Source organism: Monocercomonoides exilis (assembly GCF_001643675.1).
Source record: "Monocercomonoides exilis strain PA203 chromosome Unknown scaffold6-2077815, whole genome shotgun sequence".
Lineage (NCBI taxonomy): Eukaryota > Preaxostyla > Oxymonadida > Polymastigidae > Monocercomonoides > Monocercomonoides exilis.
In genome coordinates this window covers 1,744,453-1,761,005 of record NW_027150551.1, presented here as the reverse complement: position 1 = coordinate 1,761,005, position 16,553 = coordinate 1,744,453, and the positions used below count along the sequence as shown (strand labels likewise).

General features: G+C 40.2%; 4 protein-coding genes across 4 annotated transcripts; 2 read left to right on the top strand and 2 right to left on the bottom strand.

The window, feature by feature from the left end:
- Positions 1-9: 9 nt before the first annotated feature.
- On the top strand, positions 10-2,418 carry MONOS_4259 (uncharacterized protein). Its single transcript, XM_067874318.1, has 4 exons — positions 10-67; positions 159-378; positions 422-749; positions 818-2,418. The coding sequence occupies exons 1-4, from the start codon at positions 52-54 to the stop codon at positions 1,811-1,813; spliced, it is 1,560 nt and encodes a 519-aa protein (XP_067734010.1). The 5' UTR covers positions 10-51; the 3' UTR covers positions 1,814-2,418.
- MONOS_4260 (uncharacterized protein) lies at positions 2,362-5,510 on the bottom strand. The gene is made up of 3 exons (XM_067874320.1): positions 5,294-5,510; positions 3,958-5,237; positions 2,362-3,855 (listed from the first exon to the last, which is right to left on the bottom strand). The coding sequence occupies exons 1-3, from the start codon at positions 5,448-5,450 to the stop codon at positions 2,428-2,430; spliced, it is 2,865 nt and encodes a 954-aa protein (XP_067734009.1). The 5' UTR covers positions 5,451-5,510; the 3' UTR covers positions 2,362-2,427.
- A 32-nt stretch (positions 5,511-5,542) lies between these two features.
- MONOS_4261 (putative NAD-dependent aldehyde dehydrogenase) lies at positions 5,543-8,596 on the top strand. Its single transcript, XM_067874321.1, has one exon. The coding sequence runs from the start codon at positions 5,606-5,608 to the stop codon at positions 8,360-8,362; it is 2,757 nt and encodes a 918-aa protein (XP_067734008.1). The 5' UTR covers positions 5,543-5,605; the 3' UTR covers positions 8,363-8,596.
- MONOS_4262 (putative AMP-dependent synthetase and ligase) lies at positions 8,589-12,997 on the bottom strand. Its single transcript, XM_067874322.1, has 4 exons — positions 12,824-12,997; positions 12,422-12,715; positions 11,759-12,368; positions 8,589-11,692 (listed from the first exon to the last, which is right to left on the bottom strand). Exons 1-4 carry the CDS (start codon positions 12,954-12,956, stop codon positions 9,049-9,051), a joined length of 3,681 nt encoding a protein of 1,226 aa, XP_067734007.1. The 5' UTR covers positions 12,957-12,997; the 3' UTR covers positions 8,589-9,048.
- Between the last annotated feature and the right edge of the window lie 3,556 nt (positions 12,998-16,553).

Here is a 16,553-nt window from a genome sequence, read left to right as displayed (position 1 = left end):
ATGGTTTTCAGATCACATAGTGACTACTCTTGAAAACTTATCCGAAATAACATGGGTTGCTGTGTTGGTTTGAGCATTCTTTTTATAATCGTTGTTTATATACTCTTTGGCATGACTTGATTTGTGAAAAATTTCTCATTTATCATGACTTTCTTCAGCTGATAACCATACAAGCCCAGCGGCTAGTTTTCTTCACAAAGTTTTTGATTTTCTTTACATGCTTGTTGGCGTCCTCTTCATCTTCCTTGGGGTATCATACGCTTCTGTTGCAAAAGGAAATGGGAAAGACAACAGCGTGTTTAATGGATTCTTCTTTTTCTTAGTCATTGCAGGAGCAATTCTCGTTGTATTTGGATTTATTGGACTTTTCGCATCGGGGTTTGATGATTATTTTTAATTTGTTTTCTAATTTTTCGTTTAGTTATTACAAACCAGGAGGTGAAGATCGTCGCATTTGCCTTTTTGTTTTCTTTGTACTATCATTGGTTCTTACTTTATTGCTTACTGTAATTGCGATATTATGTTTTGCTGCTACTGATTTTATTGAATCTTTTCGCATAAAATATTGGAACGATATTACGGATGCAGTGTTTGGAATCAAAGGAGGCTTTGGCGAATTTATCAGTACTCTTGTAAATCTTCTAAATTCTGCAAATGCTGTCGGAATTGCAATGATAATTTGCGCAGTTCTTCTGGCACTTGGATTTATTTTATCATGTGTCATAATGGGAAAGAATTTATTTGTACAAGTTTGCTATTTAAAGTTAATATTTTTGATTAATTCACGATTTTTTAATCATTTCTAAACAAATTAAAGACAACAAACATCCTTGGATGTATCATAATTCTTCTTGTAGGTGCTGGAATTATTGTTATAGCATTGGTGCTTTTCCGTGAACCAACAGATGCAGTCTTGAAGCAATTCATGGATATATTCAAAAAAGTACTCGGGGGATCCTTTGATCCGTACTTGGTTGTCATGATTGTTGGAATTGTATTTGCCGTGTTTGCACTTATTGGAGTGATTTCTTCATGCACGTGTGTGGCAAAGCGGACAATGTGCCCAACGGTTATTGCCAGCATTATGATTGGACTGCTAATGCTAATTGCTGCAGCTATTTGCATCTTCCTTTTCCTGCCGCAGGCAAGAGACATGATGCAAGAGCCAATCTCAACAGCAATTTCTGGGCTCTGCAACATCACCGAAAGCCCCACACAGAATGTGCTGCGCAATTCTGTTGTGCCTGTCACTTCTTCACTTGCAATTTCGCAGCGTGTGTCGCGTTTCCGGAGGTCGATGTTTTATGAGCTGGGCAGTCCAAATGCAGACGAAGTGAGCAGCTGCAAAATATTTGGAGAATTCATTCAAAAAGACGCGTGCAACAATGGAGTACTTCTTTTCGACGGACCAGATAGACTTAAGAACGAAGACGGAACTTATTCTTGCAATTTCCCAAATGACTTGACAGTTGACGACTGGAGCAAATTGACCAACGGATACTTCAACTATGAGTTGAACGCGAACTTCAGGCTGGTCGCTGTGTGTGCCTTGATTGCCTTTGTGTTCCTTCTGCTGGTGACGATCATGCTCTGCTGCCAGTGCTGCTGCCTGGGCGGCAAGATCGGCAAGGACGAAGGCGACGAGGACGAAGACGAGCGCTACAGCGGGCGGAGGCTGGACGACGACAGAGACTCAGGTAGCACGCGGAAGCGCAGACGCCGCAATCCGGAGGAGAGAAGGCGCCGCCACCACCACGAACACCACAGGAGCAGGAGAGATGACTATCAGGACCCGTGGGATGAAATGGATTAAGCACACTGTGAATATTCAGTGCACCTTCTGTTGTATACACTATTTGCCTTGTGCTGAATGATTCTTATGGATAAAGTAGGAGGGCGGAGAAGTTTATGTTTTAAGGTGATGATTTTTTTTAATTAAAAATTCAGCATAAGCATTTGTTTTAGAGTTTTCGGCCAGCAACATCTTTTGAGTTACTCACACAAATAAGTTGCTGTTTGTTGTGTTTGACAGTTGAAGTAGAGTTCTTTTGTTAACATTAGGTTTCAGATTCTTTTCATCTTCTTGTATATTATTTTTATTTTCGATTTATTTATTATATACTTTGATTGACCTGCTTTTTATTTGTATTACATATTTTTTAATAAGTCAGAATATTTTATTATCCTCCACCTCACATCGCTTCATTCTACTGCTCTTTTAATTTTATTATTCATTATATTTTATTATTGTTGTTGATTTTCATTTATAAAAAGAATTTTTATTGTGTTTATTGCTATTTGGGGGGATGTCATTTTATTTTATATCCTTTTTGGTTTGATTTGATCGATGAGGTTGTTTCATTGGATCACTCTTTTATATTTGACTCATTTCGAAATGGAATATGATGTGCAGTGAAATGGGTGATTTTATGTTTGATGGGTTTTGCGATGTGAGTTAGAGGTGTTATTTGCGACAGAAGAATAAGGAGACAAAGTAAAGCGAGGTGAAGAAGTTGAAGATGGTGAAGGAGATGCAGATGTTGTTTCATCTGCCGAATTGTCAGCCCATTCTGCACATTTTTGAGCAGAAGTATTTTTTTCAGAGGATCGCTTTTCCAACAGCTGTTGTTGCTTCAATTTCTGCGATTGGCTCAACGTGGCTGTGAGGATGTCGAGAGTGGAAATGTTAATCCCTGGTGATGGTGTAGGATCTACATCTTCGTCCTCATCTTCGTCCTCATCATCTTCTTCTTCCTCTTCCTCTTCTTCTTCAAGCTCCTCTTCCTTTTCGTCATCATTAAGCGTTTCTTTCTCGTGCTTTTCATATTGCATTTCATTTCCACTATCTAAGTTTTCTTTTGAATCACTTGCAATTGCATCCAATGGATTGTCATTTGCAGCTTCCTTCAATGTACTGTGCTGCGATGGCAGAGCTGCTTCTGTCATTCGTTCACCTGAAGAGGAAGCGGATCTGGCTTCTTTCTGCTTCGTCTGCTGTTGCGCTGTGCTCTGCTTGTTCGGGTCTTTCAGCCTCAACAAATCCCAGTCAATCACAATTCTGCTTTTTCGAGCTTTGAATCTCTTTTCTGTGTGGAGCTTCTCAGCACCAAGCCACTCATCGTTATTAAACAGTCTCTTCGTTCGCTCTGATGAAGCAAATAGCAAATCTTCTTTGGTCCAACGAACTGTCACTCGCACAGCCACCAGCGGATTCTCTGGTGTTGGAACAGGATCAGAGTCTGGTGTAAAGAAAGGATGGAACGAAGATATGTTTTCCGCTTCTTTTGCGCCATCTGCAGCATCATTACTCGAATGTGCTGAGTTGTCTTTGCTCTTTTGCTTTTTGTGTGATCGAAAGAATGACACTCTGCTTTGTGATGAGCTTTGCTTTGCATGCTTTTCTTCGTCATTCTTGTTAGATTGCGATCTTTTTTTCTTTTCTCCTTTTTTTCTTGAAGACTTTCCTTTAGCTTCTTTTTTGCTTTCTGCTTTCTGTTTTTGTGTCTTCTTTTTGCCTTTGGAATTGCTGTCTGCAACTTTCTGTATGCCTTTTGTTTGCTTCTCATTTATTGTTTTTTTTGGTGTGTTACTACTAACACTTCCAGACAAAGAGCGAACAAGTCCGTTGAGAAATGACTTCAAGCTCCCAAAACTGGAAGTTTCGTCGACTTCCCAATCGTCTGCTGGCCCCAGAACTTCAAATACAGTTCCTTTTGCCTCTTCTTCATCGACAACAGACTGTGGAATGAGGAACTCCTCGAAGCAGCATCCAAGATGAATTGCAAATGAAACAGCAGACAGCCCTTTCAGTTGGATTGTTGGAATCAGCTGATAAAACAAAAAGCGAAAGGCACTCTGAACAGAAGTCGCATTTAGAAACATTCAAAAATGTCAAAAATAAAAAATTTTGAATGGTATTAATCGATTTCAAAACCTAAAAAATAAATAGATCCATACTTCAATCTCAGGCACCAGAAAATGAAATCCTCCATAAAACACAGCATTGTGAAAGAACTCCGGCTTATTAGCAATAAAGTCTCTTCCCTTTGAGGAGGACACTTCAGTCACCATTTGCAGTACTTGCCTTCCGCAGCCGAGTCCAGGACGACGTTGACCAGGCAGTGGTGCCCGAGTGGAAGAGAAGATCCCGCTGCTATCTCGCGAAAACTCCTTTAGAGGATTCTGCATCACAAGATACTCGATGGTCAGCACATTCAGAGGCGCCTCCCCTAAAATACGCTCCAGCAGTGACAAAGTCCGCTGATAGTAAGTGTTTCCAAGAGAAAGATTAGCACCAGTGGATGAAGGCACATTCGCGCCCCAACTGTGCTGCACAGAGGCAAAGTCTGAAATAAAATGATTTGTGTTGGCGCGAACAGCGCACATGGCACACAGCCCAGTGTAAATTGAGGGAGTGGGGATTGACGATGGGGAAGTCAGAGGAGCCGATGAGATTTGAACTGACGAAGAAGAGGAAGAATAAGAGGAGATAGGCGGATTTGATGCCCTGTTGGATGAAGTGGAGGCAGGTACTGAAGAAGATTGCACAGGAACGGTAGATGGTGATGTGGCTGTTGATGAAGAATCTGATGAAGAAGATGATGGTGAAAACACGGACAGAAGCGAAGATAAGGAAGATACAATGGTGTCACTTGCATCAACCATCAGACCAAGCGAAGGAATAGACGCATAAGATGATGGATGCGCTGTTGATTGATTTTTCTTTGCTGAATCTCCTTCTGAATCTGCAAAATACACTTCCATGGCAGAGCGAGATTGATGTGCAGGCTCTGGTTCTGGTTTCTTTTTTTTCCAAAATGATGAGAACACTGAAAAAAATGAATTTGTCCATGACCAAGGAGTAGAGGCGTTCTTTCCTTCACTCCTTTTTGATTTTGAAGATACTTCAGTAGAGCTTTCATCTGAGGTGTTTGTTACAAACTGCATCAAGTAATAAGATGAAGATTGAGGAATTTCTTGTTTAGAATCTGATTTGGAAAGTGAAGAAGTTTGGCGATGTTCCTCCCTTGATTTTTCAGAATGTTGGTGAATTTGCTTCGGAATCGGAGTGATTTGTTGCATCGACAATGAATTGAGGGTTTTAGGAGGAAATGGAAGTGGAGGATGTGATGACCCAAGATGAAAATATATTTTGTGAATAAAATGATCTCTTACATCCATTCTCATTTCAAGTTCATTTGGATTAATTCCTTTAATTTGAAGTGCTTTCATAACACCTAAACGTTGGTACAATTCATGAAAAAAATAAAATTCGCTAAATGCATTTACAAACCATATCGCTCTAACAATGAAAATATATCGGCTTCATCGTACGTTCCCAGAAAAAGGGAAGACACTGCACGACTTCCAGGATCAGGAGATAGGATATCTTCCATATCGGAACAGTCAAAAAGGTCAACATCTGAAAAGTCTGAACGAAATGCAAGCATGAGCTACTTGCTGAATATCGCCGATGATGCCTTAAATCGGCGTAATTGCAGCAAATAATTATTTTTGCTGATGATCGAAAGGCCTTAATCTATTTTGAATAATACTTATTTTTTAAAATGTAAATCTACAGTTATTGAGGACGTTGCAAACTATAATGATTCAAGATAAACATCACTTATCTTGCACAGAGGATGAAGAATGGTCATGCATCCCCAATATATGTTCTGAAAATGAAAAAAGAAGTGAAATAAAAAATGAAAAATTATCACCTTCATTTTACAGTGGCAAGAAAGGAAATCACGATTCACTGAAAGCATTGAAAAAGTCAATTTCGTACAATGATGTTATTGAAGCTCATAAAAAGCTTCATCAACTTTTTCGAAGTGGAGCTTCATTTCCGTCTAGCTGGAGGCTAGCACAATTAAAACTTCTTCAAACATTATTAACAGAAAATTTCAAGGATTTTGAGACTGCACTATTTTTGGATTTTCACAAATCTTCTTCTGTTTCATATTTGCATGATCTTGGATTTGCGCAGAATTCTGTGGCAGAGGCAATAAAGCATTTATCGTCGTGGTGTTCTTCAACATTAGTTTCTACTCCTGTTGCACTCCTAAAAGGATTTTCTTCTTCACAGATTACTCCATATCCATTAGGAGTTGTTTTGTTGTTTCCTCATTGGTCATCGTCATTACTGTACGTTTTCGATCTGCTTGCAGGTGCTCTTGCTGCAGGATGCTGCATTTGCCTTGTATTGCCAAATCAAGGAACCGATGCAGGATTACATGTTTCGGGGCTGCTTCAGGAGCTCATTCCAAAATATTTTGTAGATGGTTGTATTCAAACAGTTTTTCTAAATGACGATGCAGCAACAATTGCTTCTTCATCTAATCTATCAGTTATTGAAATTAATGCTCACAAAAAGATTACAGATGCTGCAATTTCCGCAGAGCGAGCCCTTTTGTGCATTCTTTCTTTGACCTGGGATGGGATATTTTGCATTGGCCCATCTTCATTGTGCGAATTAATAAAGAAAATGAGTGCTCTTCCTCTGATCATGTCAGCATCTTCAACTTCTCCTTTCACTTGCTTGCCGTCAAAAACTTTAAAGGGAATTATTCCCTTTTCTCATCGGAGTAAAGATCCAGTACTTGATCCATTAACATCTACCTCAACAATTCCAAGAACAACGCTTTTTGTATTAGAATCAAAGAATCCGGTAATCATTTCATTGAAATTGACCACAAAAAGAAAGAAAATGCTGTTAACAACAGCAAAGGCTGGACAGGATCCATTTCTGTCGATGGCTGTGAAGAAGATAGTAACTGGAAAGTTTATGAACTGCGGACAGACAATTGTGGCACCTGACTATGTTATCATTTCAGAGGAGATTCAAGATTTATTTGTGGAAGAAATTAAAGCTGCAATTTCCGAGTGTTTTGGCAGTTGTGAGGAAGAGAAACTTTATGAAAAAAGAGTCTTTTCTGGAAAAGACACAGCATCAGCTGAAACGAATAAAGAAGATGAAGAATTTGAAAATGATGATACAAACAAAGAAGAAAAATGCAAGCGTACGATTCTTGGAACAGGTGAAGATTATGGGAGGATGGGTTGTCTCGCTGAATGGAAACGAGCTGTGAATCTTCTCAAAGAAATTGCACCGAAAAAGTTAACCCCAAAAGATAGAAAAGATGAAACGCAAATGAAAGAAACAGAGTCAGAAGATTCTTCAAAATGCGAAAGCGATCAGTGGTCTCACTCAAAACCGAGCAAAGGCTCAAATAATGTGAAGCATCAAATTGTGTGTGGCGGAAGTTATATTCAAGAGGATCTGTTTATCGAGCCAACGGTTGTTTTATTATCATTAGACGATACACAAGAAACAAATTCAAGTGAAGTTAAGGAAAAGCCGTATTGCTCTGAATCTTCCTCAAATTGTGAAACGGAAAATTCATTTTCTCGCTTTTTGTCCAGCCCTTTGTTATCTAAGCCGTTGTTTTGCCCAATTCTTCCTGTGATTGTTCTGAAGCCTCCATTTCAAAGCAATCTATTTTTGGCATTGGAAACTCTATCGACTCCTTTGAATACAGAACATTGTGCCTCACATTCACCTTCTTCATCGGCTTCTGCATTCACTCCATCATCTGCAGTTTCAGATGAAGAAAGTGTTGTTTCATCACCTGAAACATCTTCGTCTTCATCTTCGTCCAATTCTTCTTTGTCATCTTCATCATCTCCATCATCATCATCATCAGAAGCTGAAGCTGAAGCTGAAGCTGAAGAATCTGCACGAGCTTCTTCATCTTCTTCTTCTGATTCACCTGTTCCAATTGTGTCCGAAGAACAGAAAGACAGTTGCAAAGCAGAAGGGTCTTCCACTTCATTATTAGATCGAACTGCTTTTCCATTTTCTGAGTCATCTTCTCCGTTTTTCCGAATCAGTGCGTCTTCTCCTTTGCTCCATTCGGTTCCTGTTTCGATGTCTGTCTTTTCGGATGATGGGCTGTTTGTCCGCCAGCTGGAAGCGTTTCTCAACACAGGCGAAATATCACAGGATGCAACAAAACAGCCAGCCAATGAGAAAGAAACACGAAGATGTCTTCCTTTGTGCCCTGCATATTTCATTGTCAACGAGTGCTGCATTCATCCGCTTGTGCCTGCGCTGCCGATGGAATCGTCCATTCTTCATTCATCGTTGTCTACTTCTTCCTCATCGTCAAGCAATGCAGCTCATTCTGCTTTGAACACCTCGTTTGTGTTCACAGGAGAAGGCTCGTTTGGAGGGAAAAGCACTTTTGATGCATTTTCTTCTTTCAGATCAGAATGCTTTGTTTCTCGAATGTTTGATTTTCAATGCCTTTTTCCGCCTTACGATGAAAAGAAAATGAAGTGGATTAAGCGTTTTATCTAAAATTTTAATGTTTTTTCTAATCTTTTTGCGATAAATCAAGTTTTTTCCTCTTTCAATTGTAATTCCTTTAAACTTTATGATTTATAGTTTTCGATGATGATAGCTTGTTAATTTTGATTTGAGTTTGTGAATAGCCATTTCTAGAATTTCACGATAAAATAACGTGAATTTATTTTTATTCAACAACTTCATCGTTTCAGTTGAACTTTTCAAAACAAAGAAGTCATTAATAAAGTTGAGTCGTTCTCTTTTTTACTTTTTTCCAATTGCAAGAACTTAAAATGATAAAAAATTCTATAGTTAAAACAATTGAAATAAGTGATATGAAACAAGCAAAGAAAAACAAAACAAAACAAATAAGAAAACATAATAACAATTCGACAAGGAGAATAATTCACAACAAACACAAAAAGTCAAAAAATATCCAAAAATACAAGCTATTTCATCAAATATTCAAGAAAACTTTTAAAAGGAACAAGAAGTGAGAGAAAGAGAGATAGATTTGAATTTTTTGGAAGATTAGAGCAAATAACAAGAAAAGCGAAAAATGCGGTTGTAGCTCTTGACACACAGCCAGATTAGCAAAATGCACAAAAGAGATAAAATGTTATAAAAACAAGCAGAATGAAGGAGGAAGCAGATTTAAAAATGAATTGTTGTTATAATGTCAGAATTCCATGCAGAACTCATGCAATCCCCAGTTTCTTCGCGCCCACCAGCCATCCCAAATACATCTTCTCCAACTTCACCACACCACCCCGCTTGCACTGAGCAATCACATCTTCAATATTCGTCTCGTCCATTCCTTCCATTATGCCGTTGAAGCACAAGATGCGCAGCCTGCCCACACCCCAATTCTCCCCTTTCACGTGCAGATCAACCAGCGCCCGTGGAGATGGGATAAGCTTCTCCATGTCGCTCAAATAAGGAGGCGGCGGAAGCTCAGCCAGAAATGAGAGAGAGGAATAATCGATTGATAGTTCTTTGTAGAGTGACTGGGTCAATGGAGACATGGAAGATATCAGAGAAGAAGAAGGCGTTGCATGTGCAGAAGAAGAAGATGAGGATGAGGAAGTAGATGAATACGAAGCGATTGCGGAAGATGCAGTTGCAGCTGTTGCTGTTGAAGAATAAGATGCTAATGAAGGTGATGGAGCCAACGGTATCAAACCAGAGGCATCTGGAATCTGCATAGAGATTGAAGGTGAAGGAAGTGCATAAATTGAAGGAGGAATGGGCTGCATAGAAGTTTCGAGCAAAGCAGAGCAGGGGATTTTGCCGATGACCCAAGAGGGAGTCACTGGGGGTGACATCATCGACTTGATTCTCTGCTCCATACAGGCATAGCTTCTGTTCTGTGGAGCTGATCCTTTTCCCCATCCCTTCAAAAACGACCAGTCTTCCTCTGCCTCCAATGGAAACGGCTCTTCAGGCGGAAGCGGTGGCTCGCCAGGCAAATCGCCCATTCCATCAGGCGGAGGTGGCTCAAGCTCAGACACATCAGGCAATCCATCACCAGAAGAAGATCCAAATTCTGACTTTCCCTGTGCTTCATCAGGAGAAGAGGCAGTGTCTCCATCAATTGTGCTGCGAGATTGGTATGCTTTGCCTTCTTCGTTCGTGTAATCCTTCGATGGATCATTCCTGGAAGTGTTTTCTGTGATGTGCTGAAGAAGTATGCTGTTCTCCTTCTCTGCCTTTTCCAGCGCTGCCTTCATTACTGCAATGCCTGTTCTCTCGTTTCGCAGCGGTGGAATCAGAAAAGATGGCAGCAGACAGTCTGAGTAGACATATCCCAACAAAACAGACAACGCTTCTGCTCCAACACCTTCAAGCGGAAGAGCTGTGAGTGTGGAGTCTGCCTCGTTCCGCACAATCATTGGCACAACCTCATCGATCGTCTTCGAAAGCTCTTCGTTCTGCTTCTGCATCTGCTCATACAGCTTGGCCACTGGCGGGATTGAGTCTGGTCTGACATTCCTTTTTTTTTTGCTGCTTCCTCTTTTCTTCGCCTTCTTTCGCTCCTGTTGTTCATCATCCTCATCTTCTGACTGTCTCTCTTCAAGCTCTCTTTCCTCATCCTCCTTCTCTTTCTCCTCCCACAACAGCGACTTCTTCAGCAGGCTGTTGGTCTCGTCTCTTTTCTTCTTCCAGTTCTCAAATTCAGTCCTCGCTTTGTTGAACAGCGTGTGTTCTGGGCGTGGAACTACATGCGGCAGAAGCGCTGGCATCCTGTTCTCTACCAGCCACTGATGCACAAGCACTACAATACACTGCGGCTTTGAGAGTCCAATCGGAGGAGGTGTGCCCAGCTCATCCAGCCCATCGTCCAAAGAAGACGAGGAGCTTGTGCCTGGACTGCTGCTGATGTTGCTTTCTGTGCTTTGATCTCCACTGCTTCCGGAAGCATCAGACGAAGAAGTGCTGCTTGAAGCACTCGACTTGGATGCAGCGTTTTTATCTTCTTTCAGTGCTCTCTTGTGCTGCCTCTCTTCAGCCTCCTTCAGGAACTTCTCGTCGTCTTCCCAGAAGTCGCCTTTCAAACACAAATATCCATCGCAAGTGTCGTAGTCGCACACAAGCGACAGCAAGTTCATCCCCAGCTGGGTCATCCCCAGCTTCCTCAACTCCTTCGGAAGAACTGTTTCCTTCAGAAGCGTCTCGGCTGATGGGGTGATGACTGAATCGTCTGCGGCTGCCGCGTCTCCAGGCGAATGTGGCTGGAGAGGAGAGAACAGCGCTGGCAGAGTCTCGTCATGCAGTGTGGATGAAATGGAAGAAGAGAATATCGGCACTTTCTCATTATTTTGCGTAGGCTTCCGCTTCCGCGTAGAGACGCGAAGACGAGCACCCGATTGCGAAGCCTGCGAAGAAGGCTCGGAGTTCATAGAAGATTTCGCTGATCTTGAAGCAATCTGTTTTTTGTGTGAGTCGAGTTCTTTGATGGCAGGAAGAGCAACTTTGCCATCGATTGGTATCTCTCCTATTGCTGAATCAAGTATCTCGTCCATTTGTAGTCGTATTCTCGAATAAGCAGAAGAAGCGTCTGAAGAAGAAGAGGAAGATGAGGAAGATGAGGAAAATGATGATGACGAAGAAAACATCTGACCTGATCTATGCAAATGCGATCTTTCGGCCTCTCCTTTCATTGAAGAATCAGAACGCCCATTCAGATCGTATTGGACGCTGCCGTATGTCTGAGCGAATGCTTGCTGAAGAGACTCGTCATCCAGTTCGATGCAATGCAAATCAGGCGGAAGAGTATTCTCAATGGCTAACCCTCCGTGGATGTACAAAGTGGTACCTCTTGATAATCCAACATGGGCAGCTCTGTTGAAAAATTGAATAAATAAAATAAAATAAAATAGTCTCAAAAAGAAGGTTTTATTTCCATACCTTGGACAAGGTGGTGTTCCTCTCACAGGAATTTTCCTCCACACATCTGCTTTCGGAATGAACATCCATAGATCGTTGAAGTCGACTTCGCCTTTCCCTCCAAACACAATCATGTTGTCGTTTATCTCCACTGCCACATGCGACACTCGCGCAGAAGGCCATGAAGCACCGCCAAGCGTCAATTCCTTGGCGCTGGACGTCAGGACTAATCGAGATGTCTCTCCAAACGTTCCATCAGAAACTGTATGTGTCGTTGCGATTGTGTCTGTTGTGGGTATGGACGAAGCCATTGAACTCGTGCTTGCAGCATCTCCACTCCCGATAGTTGATTCCAAGCCGGCAAGTTTCATTTGATCAGGAAGATGAGATACAGTTGAGCGAAGTGGAGTTATTCGTTTCCATGTGTAATCTACACAATCAAAACGATAAAGACTGTCTAAAAATCCTGCTCTTGATCTTCCCGCATGTTTTGTGGCGATTGTAGTTCCTCCAAAAACATACATATATCTATTCTGGAGCAAAACAGCTGAATGCATGTACATCGGAGGCGGAACATTGAAAATGTCACCATCTCCATTTAAATAGATAACTTTCTTCCATTTTTTATCCGCTAATTATTTAAAAAACGTCAAAAAATTCTTTGAAATTTGCTAAAATTCAAACCAATTGAATATTGATACATGTCGTTATAAAGGTTATCTGCATCATCAATGCCTCCAAAAATCCAAATTGATCCGTTGAAATATATGGCGGTATGGCTATTCCTAGGTGAAGGTGCAGTACCTGATGTGCTCACCTTTGAGCATGATCCATCATCCATTGCATAATCCCAAAGCTCATTAACTCGAACAGAAAAATCCTTCCCACCGAAAATATAAAGGTGATTTTGTACAAGCGTTGCAGTATGCCCATATCGCTTTGTAGGCTTTATAGGTGAAGTTTTTGTCAAACCAGTACCTTTTTAAAAAATAAGATATTCAAAATTTTAAACGAATATATTTAAAAGCATTTGTGAAATAATTTCAAATAAAAAGGATTTGAGGTTGGAAAATTATAAATTCAAACTCGGCTCAATATCCAGCATAATAGTTGGGTTTTTCCCATAGCCTCCATGCAAATGGATGTGGTCTTTGTAAATTACCGCAGTGTGCATATTAAACCCAGCAACTGCATTTTTAATTTGAATCGTCTTCCACATAACTGTCCTGTGGAATAACAATATTAATGAATGATGGCAATATTCCGCAATTGCCCGGAGATGATCAGAATTTTCACTTTATTACTCATAACAAAGCTTATTTTATCCAGTAATTGAATGAAATTTTTCATAAATTCAAAATGAATTTTTAATAATAGCTTTCTATTCATTATTATTGGCATTTTCGCTTCATTTCACAAATTATTTCTTCTAATTTCAAAAAAAAAAAAATCAAAATTTCATATACCAAAAAAGATTGAAGAATTTTATTAAAAATTAGAATAAGGGCAATATATTTTAATTTTTGAAAACCACGTATGTTTCCTTCTTTTCTGTTTTATGAAATCATTTGTTTGATATATTAACAAAAATTTTTTAGATTTGGAATTGAAAAAAGAAATTAATTCAATTATTTCATTAAAAAAACAAAACAAATAAAACATAAAATATCATCCCAATAAAATATTTTGGATTATGAAAGGATGAGGTTTGATCAATAAATATTTTTCATGATGAATGACTTATTATTTTCTTTGTGTGTATTATTGTTTATTCAAGCACCTTCGCAATTGATCGGTAACTGTGCGGAAGAATTTCAGTCAACAGCATTTCACTTTGGAAATAAATCCACAAACCGAACATATCAAATCGAAAAGAATGGTCGTTTGGAAGCGAAAGCATGTCATGCACATTACAGTGAAACAAGACATTTTTCCGGTCTGGTGAGCTGCAACTTGGCCTCATTTCATTTACTGAATTCTTCTTTTGAATCCTGCAACATTCTCTTTCAGCAGATCCAAAAATGCAACGTGTTATCAAGTGACGAGAATTCACTGATATCACTGCACGCTTGCACGATTGCTCCATGTGAATGTTCTTCAAAAAACTTTATGCAAACGAAAGGAGGAGTTGTTAAGCTTGAGAATTTGTCGCTTGCAACAGCCAGCTTGCTGAGTCATTCCTTTGCCATTTTTGAGCCACTGACAAGCTGCGCACCATTAACCAAAGGAATTTTGGACATTTCAGTGTCTTCATTCGATTCTTTGATTACCACATCTTTCGAACCTCTTCTGTCGCCAATTTCATTTGTTGAAGTGAACATTGTGGACTGTCATTTTTCAAACATATCCTGCTCAATAAAGCATGCGGATGATCTCAAAAACTCTTATCGAAAATGTGACACAAGCATCAGAAGCTCCACATTTGTATCGACAGACGAACCATTTTATGGGTCACTCTTCACTGATATAAACTCTGTGCAGTCATTGTGCTTCTTTTGCTCAAACTGCTCTTTTTTGTCATCAACACCAAAAAACATCACAAACATCCGCCAGATAATCACCGGAAGTGGGGATTCCAATTTCATTGACACTATTTTCCGTGACGTTTCATACGATTCAGATTATGGTGGTGCATTGAGATTTGCTTCGAGTGGTGAATTGACAGTGACAAACTGTGAATTCGAACGATGCTCAACCACTAAAAATTACGGACATTCAGCAATTTCTCTTTTTCCTTCCGGAAGTGGAACAATTAATTCTTCTGTTTTTTCGAATTGCTGTTCTGAAGATTGTGGAACTGTGGGAATAGTGACAAGCAAAGTATCAGAAAAGTGTGTAATTAACTGTGCTTTTTATAATAATTCTGTTCCCAATTTAGGAAGCGGTTTCTATTCACGTGACTCAAATCATGTTGTTGTGCAACAATGCTTTTTCAAGAATAACACATCAACGAATAATGAATCACAGTGTTGTTTTGGAGGAGGAATTGGAATTAGATGTGAGTTAGATATTCTGATATCAGATTGTTATATATTGGAATGTACGTCACACAGTAACGGTGGCGGTATTTGCGTGGGAGCCAAAAACTCCATTTTAACATATGAGAATTTTTTCTCTTTCAAATATCTATATTTTGAATCGAACACAGCAGCATTCAATAAAGGGCATGATGTTTTTGTGTCTGGTGATTGGGCTTCCATCATCACACAGAAGGATTTTGTGTGCTGCCTGACACACACAACATCGAGGCCTCAGTTGACATGGAATGATGAAGACAAAAGTGAGTGGCTCAGTTCAGCATTCAATCCAGTGCATGTGTCTGCAGATGCCGGAAATGATACTGTAATGTGTGGCCCCGCAGAACGAAAATGCCGTTCGCTGAAGCAGAGCATTATTGTGGCAAGTGATTTGGCTGGTGCAGAAACACAAGTGACAGTGGATGCAGGCATCTACAATGAGACTGCCATTTCTGTTGAGAAGATGATAGAAATTGAAGGAGCATCGAAGGACAACACGACTGTGACAGTGTCAGCATCTCCAGATTTTGGATCTGCAATAACAGTGGAGAACGACGGAGCATTGACCATCAGAAAGTTCAAGTTGATTCACAATTCCTCATTATCAGACGCTTCCTCCTCATTTGTTCTGGTTGCATCAGGATCGGTGTTGGTGTGTGATTGCAGCATTTCGGCTGAAGAGAATCAACTGAACACATTTACGGAATCGGTTATCAATGTTGCTGGAGGCAAAGCAGTTATCAGAGATGTGATGCTTTTCTCTTTTCGAATAGCAGCTGCAGTTTTTTCGTTTGGAAATCCAGATAGTTTAACGCTTGCCAATGTTATGTTTAACAATATCATTCGCGTTGAAGGGAATGGATGCATATTTGAGGTGTCTCTCAAGAATGAAGAGAAGCTGCATTTGGGGAATATGAGCGTTGATGAGTGTTCGTGCAGGGGTGGAAATGGCGGAGGGTTAAGTGTTGTGATGGAAGACAATTCAGAATTCAGTGCTGGAAATGGGGCAGGAGACAAAGACACAGTTGGAATGGATTCATGTGAGGCTATGAGCGACGATGAAGGGGAAAACGGTCTTGGGGGAGGTATTTTTCTTTATTTGAGCAACGATTTTCAGAACTTTTGCCTGAAAGATGTATTCTTTAGAGGATGCAAAGCCAAAGCTGGAGATTGTGTTTTTGTGAATGGGAATGATTTGTCAGTTGTGATATCCACAGCATCATTTGGATTTGAATATGACTTGAACAGCCTGGTTGAGCTTCGTGGTTATGAAAGATCAACATTCAACGACAGCTTGGCAATCCCTCTTGTGTTGTATTTGCGGGATCCGCCGTCTGTTGTGTATATTGGCGGAGCGAGCCATCATGATCATGCAAAATGTGGATATGAAGACTTCCCCTGCAAAACAATTGATGGAGGTGTTCAGAGAAATATTGATAATCCGGAGCAGACATTGAGGTTTATGAGCACATTTGAGTTTGAACACGAAATGGAGTTCAAAGAACACATTTTCAACATTGATGTGAATGGAAGCGGAGAAGACATTGCAGTTGGATGCCGAGATGAGAAAGTTCATGATTGGCTGGCAAGGAGTAACACAACAGTCAGCATGACAAAGATGACATTTGCATTGAACGCGTCTCTAAGCGGAAGAACCACATTCTTTGAATGTGACGGAAGCGCTCTAACTCTTGTTGGGTGCTCAATGAAAATGAATGAACTCACAACTTTTGTTGAGTACTCGCTTCTTCGAATATGCGGAGGAACTTTGAACATCACGAATTTTGAGGTGGAGAATT